The sequence below is a fragment of the Acomys minous genome (assembly GCF_964271855.1).
Source record: "Acomys minous genome assembly, chromosome: 2".
Lineage (NCBI taxonomy): Eukaryota > Metazoa > Chordata > Mammalia > Rodentia > Muridae > Acomys > Acomys minous.
The window spans coordinates 71,646,126-71,664,006 of record NC_140484.1 but is presented as its reverse complement, the minus strand read 5'-3'; the positions used below and the strand labels follow the sequence as shown (position 1 = coordinate 71,664,006).

Here is a 17,881-nt window from a genome sequence, read left to right as displayed (position 1 = left end):
CTTGACACACTGTACACCAGTGGCTCTCAACCGTCCTACTGCTTTGACCCTTTAATACAGTTCCTCCTGTTGAGGGGGGGTGACAGTTACTTCATAACTGTAACTTTGTTACTGTAATGAATTGTTATGTAAATATCCGTGTTTTCTGGTGGCCTCAGGTGACCCTTGTGAAAGGGTTATTTGACCCCACGGAGGCTGAGAACCACTGCTCTGCACGGTCACAACCTTCTGCGACATTCCCTTTCTGTCACGTTCGGCTTGTTCCCATTCTCGGTGCCTCTCTGTCCTCTGTGTGCTAATTTGCACAGGAGATCAGTCTTCAGTCGCGTCTCACTCTTCAGGGTCCTCATACTGGGTGAGGATGTGTAAGCTGGGTTTCCAAAGCCACCCATTGTGACTGAAGAAGCCACCCATTGTGACTGAAGACCCGCATTCCTCCTCAGTGCACCCAATAAACTGTCATGGGATTGAAATAAACAGCAGAGTCTGGCTTGTAAAGACCCATTTCTTCCTCTTGGCCTTTTCTGTTCTCCTGGCGGTCAGAGGTCTTGACCCCTGTGGCTGTGCCTTCAGCCTGTCTGCCAAGTTCATCTTCCGGGGGCCAGCATCAGAACACAAAGGAGCAGAGAAAAAGCAATCCTTTAAGTCAAGTATAATATTATAGTCATTGAGTGTGGTGGCGCACATCATTAATCCCAGCATTTGGGAGGCAGAGGCAAGCAGATCTCTGAGTTCAAGGCCAGCCTGGACTACAGAGCTAATTCCAGGACAAGCAAGGCTACACAGAGAAACTGTCTCGCGCGCCCGCGCGCACGCGCGCGCACACACACACACACACACACACACACACACATACACTGAAAAAAAATCATAGTAGGCACAAAGACCCCTGGCTGGAGAGTCAACATTGTTTTCATAGCAGCATTCATATCCCTGAGATCATATAACACTCAAATTTTATTTATTTTTTTGCTCTTTTATGAACTATAAAAATCGGGGAGCTCCAAAAACTTACTGAAAGTTTTATGTCCACGTTGTAATTGTTTCTGTACTAAAAGTTAGGCCTGTTTTAATTTTCCCCACAAACAAAATGTTTTTCTGCTTGGGTGGAAGGGTATCCTGGGGCTTGGAAGCCCCGGGGACCACACGGCTCTGAGGGGGGACTGTCATAAACATGTAAGGGCCACCAGCAGGTGCCCAGAGTAGATAAGTATAATGACGTCAGCCGTAGGCTGAACGAGCGTGATAAGAGTAATGTAGAAAGCTAGATTAACAGAAACGTGTGAATTAGAAATGATAAGGTTAAGTATAAAAACCCTGAGAAGAAGCAGTCAGTCATCTTGCCTTCACCATGACTGCCTAAACACGGCCAGTTCGTGAACGAGATCCCCCGACGCAGACGCGGACCGAACATCTGACGATCCGAAACCGAAAGACTTCGGACTAGCACTGAGCGGTCGAGCAAACAACGTCTCGGCTCCGAACTTGACGAGCTGGGCACGACTCTTCGATCAGGTCGTATACCTTATGCTATGAGATGTTAGATGCCACCCCTATTAGGATTAAGATAGTGTTAAGTATATAGATTATGCCGGTATTAGAAGATTGTAACAAATGGAATGGTATTGGTGGTTCGCACTAGTAGTGGCCACCATAGCTTTGGTGTGGTGGTGTTTTTGCATCGCTTTCTTACTGGAACACCCAGTAAGTTTCAATAAACGCCTTTGCTCCACTATCACTAACGTGTCACAGACTGAGTCTCTTCGGGATCCTGAGTGCGGAGTGCTCAGTGCTCGCGACAGGGACAGTGTCCCAAGGGAAGGGCATCGTGAGACACAGGAGCCCATGAACACACAGCTCTGAGGGGAAGCCTCCTCAGCAGAGGCCTTACAGCTTCCAGGGGAGAGCATTCCCAGCTCAGCTGAGGAGCTCAGGAGCCTCAGCCCTGCTCCACTTCTCTTCCTTGCTTCTTGGCTTCTTTCAATGACAGAGTCACACCAGACAGCAAATCTCATAAAAGAGATTTATTGGGTTAGCCAGGCGTGGTGGTGCAAGCCTTTAATCCCAGCACTCGGGAGGCAGAGGCAGGGGGATGTCTGTGAGACCAGCCTGGTCTACAAAGTGAGTCTAGGGCAGCCAAGGCTACACAGAGAGACCCTGTTTCGAAACTCCCCACCACCACCATGACCAAAATAAAATAAAATAAAATAAAAATAAAAAGATTTATTGGGAAGGTCCAGGGTGTGGAAGAATGAATCCAGGGTTGGCTGTCCCTGCTTTCAGGAGAGGACAACAGGAAATTGAACAAAGGTCAAGACTTACACAGAATTTCTTAGGGAGTGGAGCTTTTCAGGAGACAGATATTTCCAGAGTGGGGATTGGTGGGATTTCAAGTCCTGAGTTTGGGGAGCTCAGAGATTGGTGGATTTTCCTGCTCAGGGATTGGTGGGGTTTTGTTTTGTTTTGTTTTGTTTGTTTGTTTGTTTGTCTTTTTTTGAGAAGCTCCCTCTTTTCCCTGCATCAGACACTTGGGCTAGGCTGGGAAGACCTTCCTGGCTGAGGTCCCCCTCAGGGACACTGGAGAGGAGATGCTGCCACCATGGGCAGCTCTTGTGGTGGCATCCCACTATGGCTGCAGGCCCATGTAGGAAAGAAGGTTCAGACACCGTAGACAGTCCCTGAGGTGGGATCTCAACGCTGGCAGCAGACTGAGGAGGCTTCTCTGCCCTGACAGGAGCTGCCATTTTGACAGATGCTGCCATTTTGACCCGGGCAGTGCAGGCTCGGGTAGGAAGGAGGAGCTGCTGATTTGCCATGTGGAACAGCAGCACAGGCACTACACAAAGTACAAAAGAGAGAGAGAGGACAGAAGGTTAATTCTCTTCTCTCCTTTGCTACATTGTGAAATCTCCTCTTGTCTCTCAACAATACATTCCCTGGCTCAGCCATTATATACACAAGCAAAACCCTCAATAAATAAATAAAATGAGGCTGGAGAGATGGCTCAGAGGTTAAGAGCACTCACTGCCTGCTCTTCCAAAGGTCCTGAGTTCAATTCCCAGCAACCACATGGAGGCTCACAACCATCTATAATGAGATCTGGTGCCCTCTTCTAGTGCTCAAGAGTACATGCAAGCAAAACACTGTATACTTAATAAATAAATAAATCTTTAAATAAATAAACAATTCATTTAACCAGGATGTGGTGGAGTCTAAGTACAGTTTCAGTATTGGGAAGGGTGAGGCAGGAGTATTTAGTTCAAGGCCAGGCTGGGCTACAGAATGACACTGGTGTCACACAAAGAAATCAGTCATTTGGAACTGGAGTTGTGGTTATACACATGGTTATACCATGCGGGTAGCCCTGGGTTGGGTTCCCCGCAAAAAAAGAAGGAAAAAAAAATCTGCTGAGTGAGGTCACACAGCGTCAATCCCAGCACTCAGAAGGCCTGGCAGGCGGTACTCTGTGAGTTACAGGCCAGGTTCTGTTGTTTCCTTTTCTAGCCAGTCCTGCAGATTCTTCTTGATTTTAGTACCGTATTCTCCCACACTCTTGTCCACTCCATAATGCAGAACAAAAAGATTAAGGAACCATAACATGCTATGAGATGTCCTTGTAAAACGCTTGCATAATCCTTACAACAACTGATGTTGCATTCAAATATGAACCCTCTTTCTATGTAGTGAATTCCCACCGAATATTCTACCTGCTTGTTACTTCTTTTTTGTTTTGTTTTGTTTTGTTTTGTTTTTGTTTTTCGAGACAGGGTCTCTCTGTGTTAGCCTTGGCTGTCCTGGACTCACTTTGTAGACCAGGCTGGCCTCGCTTGTTACTTCTTTTTTTTTTTTTTTTTTTACTTTATTAATTTATTCTTGTTACATCTCAATGGTTATCCCATCCCTTATATCCTCCCATTCTTCCCTCCCTCCCATTCGCTTGTTACTTCTTAGCCACGGGCTCAGCTATGCTATCAGATCAACTTTCTTGGGATTGCCGGGAAGTCCCGCCCACGGGCCTGTCGGACTGGGACTTGTTCTCAGACTGGCACTTGTAGACTCCGTGGCCATTTTGGATGAGGGCAGGAAGACTGTGACCCAGGAAGTCCGGTGACGTAACCCTGGGCAGGACCGCAAGTAACTTAGTTCTTGAGAACCTCCGCACCTCGAGGTTCCCCCACCCCAATCCCCGGAGCTGGTTCCTTTCCCCTATCGGCCCAGGTACCGACCGTGGACACTCGAAGCTGGGCAGAGGTTCCCAGGACTGGCTCGGGGCGGGGTCCCCATGGCGCAGCTGATTGCCACAGGAAGTCCTTCCGCACAGTCTGGGTTCAGTCAGCCCGGGGCTGTGAGCTTCGCGGACGTGGCCGTGTACTTCTCCCCGGAGGAGTGGAGGTGTCTGCAGCCGGCGCAGAGAGCCCTGTACCGGGAGGTGATGCGCGAGACCTACGGTCTCCTGGGCGCGTTCGGTGAGAGCCCTTCCTGCCGCCTGGGCTTGCACCGCGCGCGACGCCGCGGCTCCTGCGGTGGAGCCGAGAGCCCTGGGAAGGGGCGGTCGGGACCGGGTGTGTCGGCCTCCCCGCATGGTGCCCTTTGCTTTCTTTCCCTCCAGGAGGCGGAGGCGGAGGCGGAGGCGCCAAGCCAGCGCTCATCTCCTGGGTGGAGGAAGAAGGCGAACAGTGGGGACCCGGTGCCCAGGATCCAGAGGTGGCCATGTGGACCACGGAAGCCCACACAGGTGAAGGCCCGGGTACTCTGGCTTTGGGGGACTTGAGTGTGGCCGGCCCGTGGTGGTGTCTTCTAGTGACTCCACTTGCCTGCCTGGCAGTTGCTTCCCTGAACTGGGTTCCTGGCCAAGGCCATGGTTCCTGGCCCCTGGACTCCTAGAAAGGGGCTGTGATTGCTCCTGTCCCGTGCTCTCAGCTCATAGCCAGCGGGTCCTGGGCTTCCCTGATGGCCGCCCAGCGTCCCCTCTCCTGCTCTGCTGTGGTCTCTGTGGTTCCCTGCTGGAGGCTCCTTGTCCTTGCTGCCCACCTCTGACAAGGGCTCAGCCCGCTAGGCTTGGGGTTGGGGACCACACAGATGCCTTTCTTTATGCTGCCTCCGGACATGCCTGCAGCCTGCATGCTCAGATGCTGTGGCCTCTACCTCCTGTGCCCTGCCTGTCATCTTGTGGGGCTATGGGAATCAAGGAGCAGGACCAGTCAGGGTCTGAGCTCTTTCACTGTCTCCCAGCAGATTGCAGACAATGGGAAGAGATTGAGGAAACCCAGAAGCCGTTTGCTGCACAAGCTGGGCGGGAGGAGCCTCACTCCTCCTTTGATGCTCCCCCTTGTAACTTGGAGCAGCTGTTCAAGGACCCTCACCAGGGACACCTGGCGGGCGTTCACGCCACTGTCCTAAGGACAGATCAGCGTCACGGCTGCCACCTGTGTGGGAAGAGTTTTGCCCAGCGCTACACACTGGTGGAGCACCTGTACACCCACACAGGTGAAAAGCCATTTCGTTGCCCTGACTGTAACAAGGCCTTTGGGCGGGCCTCTTGCCTGAGTATGCACCGTGCCATACACCGAGGGGAACGACCGCATCGCTGTCCTGAATGTGGGAAGAGTTTTTCCCAGCGGTCCACACTGTTGGCGCACATGAACACTCACACGGGCGAAAAGCCATTCCACTGCCCTGACTGCAACAAGTCCTTCGGCCGGGCCTCTTCCCTGAGCACTCATAGGGTCATACACCGAGGGGAACGACCGCATCGCTGTCCTGTCTGTGGCCGGGCCTTCACGCAGCGCTCTGCCCTCACCACGCATCTCCGTGTGCACACTGGGGAGAGGCCCTACCGCTGTGATGACTGTGGAAGCTGTTTCAGGCAGAGCTCTACGTTCCGTGAGCACCAGCGGGTGCACAGCGGCGTCACTCCCTTTATTTGCACCGACTGTGGCAGAGCTTTTGCCCATGCCTCACATCTTCGGTGCCACAAGCGCACCCACACAGGTGAAAAGCCTTACTCATGCCCTGAGTGTGGACGCTGCTTCCGACAATCTGGTAGTTTGGCAGTCCACAGGCGGACCCACAGTGGCGAGCGTCCCTACCCCTGCCCTCAGTGTGGCAGGCGCTTTCGCACCAGATCAGCTATGACGAGCCATCAGTGGGTCCACCGTCAAGGAGCTAAGAGCCCTACGGAGAGAAAAGCGAGTCCGTTATCTATATCCATGGTCCCTGACCAAGGGGACCCGGATCCACCTGTGGACTTCCGGCACTACCCAGGGATAATCCAGGAGTGCGGGGGATGGTCCTAAAAGTGCCAAGGGACAGGGTGAAACATACACATTGTTTGAATCCCAGAGGCTTGAACCTATGGCATCCTCTGGAAGACACAGAAATTCTAGCAAGGGCTGGTCCTGGGAACAGAGTCCTGTAGGTGGTTACCAGATGCATTTGCACACACCCTGGTCCCACTGCCCCGGGCTCTGAGTCTATGGAGGTCGGGTGGGAAACCCCGCTAGGACTCTTAGGAGAAGCAAGGACTCGTTCCTGGCTGAGAAGTACTCAGAGGCTCGAGGACGAAGAGAGCCTTGTGTAACTCGTTTCCTCTTTAATGCAGAGGCTGCAGTTGGTGCTCTGTGTGCAGTGAGCCAGCTGCGCTGTCAGGGCTTGAGTTTCTGGTGAAGAGCCTGGGGTGGCGGTGCAGCCTGTGACCCCAGCACTTGGGAGGTAGAGACGGAAGGTCAGGAATCTGAGATCCATTTAAATTACCCAAGACTCCACCTAAGATGAATAAATAAATGAATAAATAAATAAAATAACAAGTGTAATTAATTGATGTTTAAAGAATCAAAGTATTTCACACTCAGACAAAAGTCCCAGGTTTTTAGCTTCTCTTGGGGGGAAAAAATCCAAACTATTCAGCCAATCAAGGAAGACAGAGCAGCTCTGTGTTCCCCTCTCAGTGTGGTGGCGCAGGCCTGTGGTTCCAGTACTTGGCAGTGGAGGCCAGAGGATGGTCAGAAGTTCTAGGCTGCCCTCAGTGACACACAGGCACAGACACACAAGAGAAGGAGGGAGGGAGGGAGAGACTGAGAGCACTCAGCAGGAAATGCTACAACTCCAAAGTCCTGACTTCAGAGGTGGAAGAAAGAAGCAGTCTTGAGAGTTGCCCTCTGGTGTCGTTGGTGTCCTGCATACAAGAGGCCATGTGTGTAATTGAGTGGCTGGAGAGTGAAAAAGAAAAAAACCGAAAACCTCCACAAACTCCATTTTAACTCTTCGTTTTTATTTTGTGTCTTCAAAGTACTCTCTTGCCAGCACGGCTAGTCAGAAGAGGCACTTAGAACCTACGATGCTGTGACCTTCTTACATCTCCCTGACAAAGAAACACCATTGGAGGATATTAGGATGTGGGAGCAGACACATGTTTTTGTGTTGATCCCATGTGTGGGATTGGGAACAGACTAGTGAGAGAGCAGGACATTTATCCCCTTAGAAATCGGACTACTTTGTGGGGGAGCTTGGATGTTGCCAGCTGAAAACATCCTAGTGAGACTGAGGCTTGAGAGAGAGGACCTGGGATTGTTTTGGCTGTTGGTCCCTGCATAGAGAGGGAGAGAGAGAGAGAGAGAGAGAGAGAGAGAGAGAGAGAGAGAGAGAGAGAGAGAGAGAGATTCCTACAGAGAACTACTTCAAAGCTTTGACTCCAGCTGAGGCTCTGGGCCTCAGCTGCTGTTCCATATTCCATCAGTTGAATTGCGGGTTGGCTGAGGGAGACTCATTCCTGGGAACTGAGATCCTTAAGGTTTCATTATTATGTTCTTTAATCTCGTTTTCCTATTGTTTGCGTTAGTCGGGTTGTGAGTGAGCTACGCTCTGTTAGTGAGTGCATAATAAAGTATAATTGTTAAGCAAACTGAGCCAACATGAGGAGGACTGGCCAGGGCATGAGCATTAGCATCTAAGAGGCCAAGAACAGCCCTGTGACGGAGAGGGAGGGCTGGGGTGGGCAGCCGTGTCAGGCTGTATCAGTGAGGGCGTGCATGTCCCTCCAGGTGACTATTGAGTGTGTCACTTCCTCTTTCTCTTCTCCGTGATTGACAGGCATGCCATCTTTTTGATTGGAGGGTCTGGGTAGGACATTGCAGGCTGGTACCCACTCAGTGTGAGGTTGGTCCTGTGGGAAGACACTAGCAAATCCTCTTGCTGTTGTTTACAGGAGTCAGGCCCCTTCTGACACCCATCAGATGGGTCCTTCCCTTTAAGCAGAGTGGGTGGTGTATGTGGTGGCTGAAGCCAAGGACAGATACAGGAGGCTCATCCTGGGTAGCACAGACAGTTAATAGATTGAGTGTGAATCTTGCCGGTTTAATTGAGTGTTTGGTGGTAGGGGCCTTGTGTTTCTAAGTGTTTGATATGTTCTTTCGGCAATGGCTTGGCCCTGAGGACTGTGAGGAATGCCAGTGTGGTGGCCAGTTTTCCAAGTTTCACAGAAAAATTTTGAATTGGTGGCTTGAAAGCTGGCCCATTATCAGTTTTGGTTTGGAGGGAAACTCCCATAATAGCAAAAGTGAAGATCGTGTAATTTATTAAATTTTTTTGAGTTTTCATTAGTCCATGCCGTGGACAATTGTAAAATGGTAACAAATACAAATCTTTGCTGAAGGATGAAATGTGGGTGACATCAATTTGCCAGCGGGCATTGTTGGCCTTAAGGCCTCTGGGATTGGTACCCAACCATTGTGTAGAGCAAAAGCGGGGAATAAAGAGGCACAAAAAGAGCAAGTTTTAAAAATGTGTTTAAGGTATTTCGTGGGGCTATTAGGGAATAAAAGTTGTAGCCCTTTCAGGTTGATATGGGTTATCTGAGGAGTGACATAGTAAAGGCCCCAGTTACGGAAATCGTATTGGCCAAGGCATTACCATCAGAGAGGGGCCCAGGAGGGATGGGTGTGGCCACATATGGCTGATAAAAATGGGACATGTTTGAAGTGCTTTTGAGATTTTTTATTAATAGGAGAGAAAGGAGTTACTATCAAGCTTGACGTAGAAGCGGGCTAGCCAGGGCAGTAGATTCACTGCATAAATGCTGTCTGAATATATTTTAAATAGTTCTGTTAGGCATGTTAGAACCAGAAAGACGGCATACTTTTAGAATTGAGGAGATTTATCTGTGAGGAGGAAAATGTGATGGAGAGTCAGTGCCTCCTGAATATATCGTGTAGGTGGCTCCTCGTTGCTCGCTGCCCCCCACCCCATCTGAAAATCTATGGGGGCCCTTGGGATAGCAGATTGAAGGACTAACCAAGGGGGAAGCCACCTAGGGAGTGGTATGGCTGCCAGCAATCTGTCCTTGGGATAGTGGTGCCTATCTGTCCGTGGGAGCCAGTGAAGCTATTAGCAAAAGAGGCGTGGCTTCTCAGGAAATGCCTCTGGTTATATCAGGTTCTTTGCCTATAATTTGTAAGCTGTGCTCTCTTCCTGTCCTGATCATGGTGGATAAATCATGGTCAAGGCATTCCCCCACTGGTGTATGGAGCCTTTCTAGGCTCCTCTGAGGTTGATGTAAGGCTCCAACTACACTATGAAGGGGAAGAATTGAATATAAAGACCCGGATTTGTTGCTGTGGGTCATACCGAGGCAGGGAGAGTGTTTTTTAAAAATATATTTTATTAATTTATTCATATTACATCTCAATTGTTATCCCATCCCTTGTATCCTCCCATTCCTCCCTCCCTCCCATTTTCCCATTACTCCCCTCCCCTATGATTGTGACTGAGGGGGACCTCCTCCCCCTGTATATGTTCATAGGGTATCAAGTCTCTTCTTTGTAGCCTGTTATCCTTCCTCTGAGTGCCACCAGGCTTCCCCATCCAGGGAACGTGGTCAAAAATGGGGCACCAGAGTTCATGTGAAAGTCAGGCCCCACTCTCCACTCAACTGTAAGAACGTTCTGTCCATTGGCTAGATCTGGGTAGGGGTCTGTTGCTCACTGCACGTATTGTCCTTGGCTGGTGCCATAGTTTGAGCAGGACCCCTGGGCCCAGATCCACCCGTCATAATGTTCTTCTTGTAGGTTTCTAGGACCCTCTGGATCCTTCTATTTCCCCATTCTCCCATGCTTCTCTCACTAGAGTCCCAATAGGATGTCCTCCTCTCTGTCCCACTTTCCTGGTAAGTGAAGACTTTCATGGGACATGCCCCTTGGGCTAGTGTCCAGATATAAGTGAGTATATACCATTTGACTCTTTCTACTTCTGGGTGAACTCACTCATTATGATCATTTCTAGTTCAATCCATTTGTCCACAAATTTCGGGAATTCCTTGTTTTTAATAGCTGAGTAGTATTCCATAGTGTAAATGTACCACAGTTTCTTTATCCATTCTTCTACTGAGGGACACTTAGGCTGTTTCCATGTTCTGGCTATTATGAATAAGGCTGCTATCAACATTTGGGTTTTTTTTTTCCTTGTTGATGTGGTTGTTAACAAAACAAAGAGCCTCCTTGGCTGCTGGTGTCAAAGAGTGACAAGAGGAGGGGTCTTTGTTACCCAGAGTAAGTCAAGTAAAGGCTGTAATTGGCTGGTCCACGTGGGGAGCCAAGGCATAAGCCAAAGGAGCTCTGAGGGTTATTTAGGGTTAATGGGCTGGGAAGGTCAATAGCAAGTGTAGCTGGCTGGACTGGGATGAGGGTAATTTCAGTCCTAGGGTCATAATGGGAGCAGTGAGTTGGACCTTAACCTCTGCTACTGTAAAGCCTCTTTCTATGAGGGCCTTTATGGCTGGTTGTTTTAAGATTTTTCTTTTTCAAAACATTTTTACATTTAATTTTAATTTATGTGCCTTGGTATGAGGGTGTGTCAGATCTTGAAGTTACAGACAGTTGTGAGGTGCCATGTGGGTGCTAGGAATTGAACCCGGGTCTTTTGGAAGAACAGACAGTGCTCTTAACCACTAAGCCATCTCTCCAGCCCCAAGATTTTTCTAAAATTAGATTTTGGGCCTGTCTTTTGTCTTGCCATGTTAATAGGTCATCCATGTAGTGGTACACGTGGAGAACTGATTTAATGAAGGGTTTTGATGTGTGGGCTATTAACCACTTACCAAGGTAGCCATGCGTCGAGGGAGTAATCTCCACTCATATCTATCCGCTGGTCCTGAATTACTGACTTTGGGTACTGAGAGGGTGAATGAAGTGCTTGCAATCTTGTTCATGGAGCGGTATTGACATGAAGCAGCCTTTTAATGTCTAAAACTAATAGCAGGGTGTTTACAGGTCAGGCAGAGGCAAGGGGAGGCCATGTTGAGGTGACCCTAGATTTTCATGGTTTTATTGATTGCTCTGAAATCCTGCAGAAGCCTCCAGGTCCAGGTTTTCTTTTTGTTAGAAAGGTGAGGGCATTCCGGGGGCTTCTAGAGGGATGGAATGTGTCCCGTGTCTGATTGGTGTTGAACTAATTGTCACAAACATTTTTAATATCTCCCTGTTTAGAGGCCAGTGTTCAACTCACTTAGATCTTCTTGATCCATCCTAGGCAAGGAGTGAGGAATTGGACAGTGGCCCCTAGAATCGGGGGTGGGGGGTGGGGGGGCAGGGGAGGGAGAGTTCTTTTGACCTTGACACTTCTGGTAATCCTCTCCTCGGAGGCATTCTCCCTCTTCTCCCCCAGCAAGGAGCGCAGTTAAGTGTTCCGGGATAATCTCTACCCAGTAAATCTGTGGCTGTGTCGGCCACCAGGGTGTAATGGTCCCGCTTTGTTCCATCTAGGTCTTCCCATTTATAAAAGTCTTGGACAATAAATGCTTGGGAGAGACCACCGCCTCCCATTGATTGAGGCCCAGGTAGGAGGGTCCAATGTGCTTACAAGAACCTTGGCTTCAGCCCAGCGTGGTGGCGCACACCTCACACACCTTTAATCCCAGCACTCGGGAGGCAGAGAAAGGCGGATCAGTGTGAGTTTGAAGCCAGCCTGGTCTACAAAGCGAGTCCAGTATAGCCAGGGCTACACGGAGAACCCCTGTCTCAAAAAATGAAATGAAATGAAATAAAGTTAGGAAGGTCCCTATGGGTGGAGGATCTGGAGCCTCAGGCCATTGTGGCTGACGGCGCTGGGGACAAATATTCCCAGTGTCTCTGATATTAGAGAGCTGCTCAGTCGCTGTGGGGGCAGGTACCATAGACGGTGGCACCATAGGTCCAGGACGGCTCATCTGGGTGCTTTTAGGAGCCTTGGTCTTGATTTCTGGACTTTTGTCCTCTGTAGCCAATGAGGACTCAAGGTCTTTGTTCTCTGTAGCCAATGAGGGCTCAAGGTCTTTGTCCTTTGTGGCCAATGAGGGCTCAAGGTCTTTGTCCTCTGTAGCCAATGAAAGCTTGTAAGAGGAAAGGGGAGGGAGGTAAAAGTTGGAGGGGTGCTGTGGTCTGGGGAGTAACTTTTGTCTAATTAGACCAATTGCATTAGTCATTTTGTTAATTTTTGCCATTTCTACTGAGGTAAACTGAAATCTCAAAAGTTGTTTTGATTTGCATTTCTGTAATTGTTGAGGGATGAAGAACACTTTTTGAGATATTTATAGCCATTTCTATGTCTTCTTTGACTTTGTGTTTTGAGTTCTCTGTATATTCTGGTTATTAGTGCTCTGTCAGAAGGATGTGTAGCTGGCAAGGACCCTGGTGCCAGGCCCATCAGAGTAACAGCTGATCATCCAACAGAAACGTAAGAAGCCAGAAGGGCTTGGGGCGATGGACCACCCATTCTGAAAGGCAGCACCTGACAGCCCAGAATACCACTCCCAGCAAAGCCATTGTCCTAATTGTGCTCCACATGCATTCTTTTCTTTTTCTTTCCTTTTTTTTCCCTAAATTTATTTTTATTGTTTGTGCATTGATGTGTTTTGCATGTATGTGTGTCTGTGTGAGGGTGTCAGATCTTGCAGTTACAGACAGTTGTGAGCTGCCACGTGGGTGCCGGGAATTGAACCCAGGTCCTTTAGAAGAGCAGTCTGTGCTCTTAACCGCTGAGCTATCTCTACAGCCCCTTTTCTTTGCTATTTTGTTTTGTTTTGTTTGTTTGTTTGTTTTTCAAAACAGATTTCCCTGAGTAGACTTGGCTGTCCTAGACTCGCTTTGTAGACCAGGCCGGCCTCGAATCCACAGAGATCCGCTGCCTCTGCCTCCCCAGTGCTGGGATTAAAGGCTTGAGCCACCATGCCCGGCCCCACCACATGCACTCGGGGTGCTCACTGCTAGCAGTTCCCAGAGCCAAAGCTTCCCCTGTCACGCAGACCTTGACGCAGTCAGCCCGAGACCTGAAATCACTCGACGCCATGGGATTCACATCTGCTCTGTCCTTCAGCTTCGTGCGGAGGGAACCAGCAGCCACCTCATCTTGATGCAACACGTTTCCACAGAGACAGGGTAGAAAGACGGGAAAGCACGGGTGCACGGAAGAGGAAAGAGCCCTGAAGTCTGGCTGCAGAGCAGGAATTCCAGCAAATTCGCGTTCGCTGTCAATGACAGTGAGTAGAGAGAGTGTTCCTTTCATAGCCGGGTGTTTCACTCTGAAATAGCCATGAGCCAGACTTAAAGCCTGAATGCACATAGCTGGAGGCCCGCTTAATCTTCTACCTTATTAACGGTCTTTCTACACAGGCTGGCTTATGGCTCCATAATACACGGACCAGAAGCGAAACAGTAAACACCTGTTCACAGGCCGGTGCCACCTAGCTGACCCTGACTGGGCTGTGGGTCTCCACAGTCTGTACTGTGCCCAAATGGAGGTGGTCCCCACAGGCAGGGAAGCCCCGCCCACGTGGGCCTGTCGTCCTGGGACTTGTTCTCAAGACTGGCACTTGTAGACTCTGTGGCCATTTTGGATGAGGGCTGGAAGACAATGACCCAGGAAGTACTGTGACGTCAGCCTGTGCAAGACAGCTAATGAATCTAGTTCCCGAGACACCCCCGGCCCCACTGACGACATTTCCTTGAAGGCTTCCTGAAATACTGATTGTGTACCTATTCCTTTTAGTTTTCAATTTGGATGCCCGAGGAGCTGATTTCTGTCCCTTCTCTGCCCTGTTACACGACCACGGATACCTGAGGTTGGGCAGAGGTTCCCGGGGGTGGCCTAGGATTGGGCCGGGGTCCCCATGGCGCAGCTGACTGCCCCGGGCAGTCTCTCGGCACCGTCTGGGTTCAGTCAGCCCGGGGCTGTGAGCTTCGCGGACGTGGCCGTGTACTTCTCCCCGGAGGAGTGGAGGTGTCTGCAGCCGGCGCAGAGAGCCCTGTACCGGGAGGTGATGCGCGAGACCTACGGTCTCCTGGGCGCGTTCGGTGAGAGCCCTTCCTGCCGCCTGGGCTTGCACCGCGCGCGACGCCGCGGCTCCTGGGACGCCCTGGGAAGGGGCGGTCGGGACCGGGTGTGTCGGCCTCCCCGCATGGTGCCCTTTGCTTTCTTTCCCTCCAGGAGGCGGAGGCGGAGGCGCCAAGCCAGCGCTGATCTCCTGGGTGGAGGAAGAAGGCGAACAGTGGGGACCCGGTGCCCAGGATCCAGAGGTGGCCATGTGGACCACAGAAGCCCACACAGGTGAAGGCCCGGGTACTCTGGCTTTGGGGGACTTGAGTGTGGCCGGCCCGTGGTGGTGTCTTCTAGTGACTCCACTTGCCTGCCTGGCAGTTTCTTCCCTGAACTGGGTTCCTGGCCAAGGCCATGGTTCCTGGCCCCTGGACTCCTAGAAAGGGGGCTGTGATTGCTCCTGTCCCGTGCTCTCAGCTCATAGCCAGCGGGTCTTGGGCTACACTGACCGCTGCCCAGCGTCCCCTCCCCTGCTCTGCTGTGGTCTCTGTGGTTCCCTGCTGGAGGTTCCTTGTCCTTGCTGCCCACCTCTGACAAGGGCTCAGCCCGCTAGGCTTGGGGTTGGGGACCACACAGATGCCTTTCTTTATGCTGCCTCCGGACATGTTGCAGCCTGCGTGCTCAGATGCTGTGGCCTCTACCTCCTGTGCCCTGTCTGTCACCGTGTGGGGCTGTGGGAATCAAGGAGGAGGACCAGTCAGGGTCTGAGCTTTTTCACTGGCTTCCAGCAGATTGCAGACACGAGGGGAAAAGGAAGAGACCAAGGAAAGAGACTGAGGCAACCCAGAAGCTATTTTCTGCACAAGCTGGGCGGGAGGAGCCTCACTCCTCCTTTGATGACCCCCCTTGTAACTTGGAGCAGCTTTCCAAGGACCCTCACCAGGGACACCCGGCGGTCGGTGTCCACGCCACTGTCCTAAGGACAGATCAGCGTCACGGCTGCCACCTGTGTGGGAAGAGTTTTGCTTGGCGGTCCACACTGGTGGAGCACCTGTACACCCACACAGGTGAAAAGCCATTCCGTTGTCCTGACTGCAGCAAGGCTTTCAGCCGATCCTCTTCCCTGAGCACGCACCGTGCCATACACCGAGGGGAACGGCCATATCGCTGTCCTGAATGTGGCCGGGCCTTCACGCAGCGCTCTGCCCTCACCACGCATCTCCGTGTGCACACTGGGGAGAGGCCCTACCGCTGTGCTGACTGTGGACGCAGCTTCAGGCAGAGCTCTACGCTCCATCAGCACCAGCGGGTGGTACACAGTGGCATGACTCCCTTTACTTGCACCGACTGTGGCAGAGCCTTTGCCCATGCCTCACATCTTCGGTGCCACAGGCGCACCCACACTGGTGAAAAGCCTTACTCATGCCCTGAGTGTGGACGCTGCTTCCGTCAGACCGGTTACTTGGCAGTCCACAGGCGGACCCACAGTGGCGAGCGTCCGTACCCCTGCCCTCAGTGTGGCAGATGCTTTGGCCAGAAGGCAGCTGTGAGGAAACACCAGAGAGTCCATCGGCCTGGAGTTAGAGGCCGCAGGGACAGAAAAGCCTGTCAGTTGTCTATATCCATGGCCCCTGACCAAGGGGACCCAGATCCACCTGTGGACTTCCGGCACTACCCAGAGATATTCCAGGAGTGCGGGGAATGGTCCTAAAAGTGCCAGGGTAGAGGGTGAAACATACACATTGTTTGAATCCCAGAGGCTTGAACCTATGGCATCCTCTGGAAGACACAGAAATTCTAGCAAGGGCTGGTCCTGGGAACAGAGTCCTGTAGGTGGTTACCAGATGCATTTGCACACACCCTGGTCCCACTGCCCCGGGCTCTGAGTCTATGGAGGTCGGGTGGGAAACCCCGCTAGGACTCTGAGGAGAAGCAAGGACAGGTTCCTGGCTGAGAAGTACTCAGAGGCTCGAGGACGAAGAGAGCCTTGTGTAGCTCGTTTCCTCTTTAATGCAGAGGCTGCAGTTGATGCTCTGTGCGCTGTCAGGGCTTGAGTTTCTGGTGAAGAGCCTGGGGTGGCAGTGCAGCCCGTGACCCCAGCACTTGGGAGGTAGAGACGGAAGGTCAGGAATCTGAGACCAGGTTGGGTTACCTGAGGCTCCACCTAAAGGCAGATAAATAAATAACAAGTGTAATTAATTGAGGTTTAAAACTCGAAGTATTTCACACACAGACAAAAGTCTCAGGTTTTTAGCTTCTCTTGGGAAAAAAACCAAACTAAAATCAAATCAAAGAAATCAAATCAAAGAAGGCAGATCAGCTGTGCTCCCTTCTCAGTGCTGCATGTACTGGGTGTGGTGGCGCAGGCCTGTGATTCCAGCACTTGGCAGTGGAAGCTGAGGATGTTCAGAAGTTTAGGCTGCCCTCAGTGACACACAGGCGCAGACACAGGAGAGAGGGGAGGGGCGGACAAGGGGAGCTCAGCGGGAGGTGCTGCAACTCAGTGACCTGATTTCAGAGATCAGAGGAGAGAGCTAGCATTGAAAGTTGTCCTCTGGCGGCATTAGTTTTACCGGAGTTAAAGATGGCAGAAGAGTGAAAAAGAAAAAAACAAAACAACCTACAAACTCTGCTTCAGCCCTTCATTTGTATTTTCTTTGTGGATTCAAAGTACTCCCTTGCCTGTCACCATGTTTATCGCTCCTATGTGCCTGGGAAGGAAGCTGACTGAGACGGAAGTCAGTCAGGAAGAGACATGTGGGGCCAGATATCAGCCCCTATACCAACTGTAAGTCAGCCGTGCCCACTCTGCCCTCACCAACCATCTCTATGTCCACCACTGAGCAGCCAGCCAGCCAGCAGCTCCTGAATTTGGAAAAGGCCCTGAAACGTTGCCCTGTCTGGGAACACCTTGGGCTGGGCCTCCCCTGTTTGAACTGGAGGAAATCTCAGCTCTTCTGTCTCCTTATGATGAGTGCAGATTGGAGGCGGCTAATGACCAGCCCAAGGTCACACTGCGAAGCTGTAGGGTTCACAGTCTGCTGCTGCCTTTTACAAATGTGTCTGTGTGTGCACATGTGCATGCAGATGCTGTAGAGGCCAGCGGAGGGCGGCTGCAGCTACAGGGAATTGTGAGCTGCCTCCTGTGGGTGTTGAGAACCAAACTGGTTCATTGGAAAAACAGCAAGTGCTCTTAACCCCTGACCCATCTATCTCCTCAGCACACTTTTTTTTTTTTTTTTTGGTTTTTCGAGACAGGGTTTTTCTGTGTAGCCTTGGCTATCCTGGACTCACTTTGTAGACCAGGCTAGCCTCGAACTCACAGAGATCCACCTGCCTCTGCCTCCCGAGTGCTGGGATTAAAGGCGTGCGCCACCACCGCCTGGCTTCAACACACAGTTTTAAAGAGACATCTTGGTAACTGTTGCCCTGTACTCCAGAACTTACAAGATCCTTCTGGAACCTCAGGCAACTAAGACTAAGGTGAGCGTGAAGCTTCGCTACCGCTGTCTTCACACATCACTGAGGAGCTCCTGCCAAGATGGCTGACCACACCGGTCAGTCAAGTCCTGGGGAGCCAGGCAGCAGGAGCACAAGTTCA

General features: G+C 51.1%; 2 protein-coding genes across 3 annotated transcripts; both read left to right on the top strand.

The window, feature by feature from the left end:
* The first annotated feature begins 3,969 nt into the window (after nt 1-3,969).
* On the top strand, nt 3,970-6,806 carry LOC311584310 (uncharacterized protein). Its single transcript, XM_084758526.1, has 3 exons — nt 3,970-4,466; nt 4,610-4,735; nt 5,236-6,806. The coding sequence occupies exons 1-3, from the start codon at nt 4,283-4,285 to the stop codon at nt 6,294-6,296; spliced, it is 1,371 nt and encodes a 456-aa protein (XP_084614652.1). The 5' UTR covers nt 3,970-4,282; the 3' UTR covers nt 6,297-6,806.
* A 6,738-nt stretch (nt 6,807-13,544) lies between these two features.
* On the top strand, nt 13,545-16,475 carry LOC311584314 (uncharacterized protein; the record flags this gene model as incomplete). 2 transcript variants are annotated; one of them, XM_084758543.1, is made up of 3 exons in its annotated part: nt 13,545-14,318; nt 14,452-14,571; nt 15,072-16,475. In XM_084758543.1, 3 exons carry the CDS (start codon nt 14,135-14,137, stop codon nt 15,989-15,991), a joined length of 1,224 nt encoding a protein of 407 aa, XP_084614669.1. In that variant the 3' UTR covers nt 15,992-16,475. The 2 variants fall into 2 exon arrangements, with proteins under 2 accessions (XP_084614669.1, XP_084614668.1); XM_084758542.1 differs by having other exon boundaries at nt 14,135-14,318; nt 15,069-16,475.
* Nucleotides 16,476-17,881: the final 1,406 nt, after the last annotated feature.

Coding starts and splice junctions, on each gene's coding strand:
- LOC311584310 (XM_084758526.1), top strand. CDS start 4,283: ATGGCGCAGCTGATTGCCACAGGAAGTCCTTCCGCACAGTCTGGGTTC. Junction 4,467..4,609: donor CGGTCTCCTGGGCGCGTTCG/GTGAGAGCCCTT, acceptor CTTTCCCTCCAG/GAGGCGGAGGCGGAGGCGGA. Junction 4,736..5,235: donor GACCACGGAAGCCCACACAG/GTGAAGGCCCGG, acceptor GTCTCCCAGCAG/ATTGCAGACAATGGGAAGAG.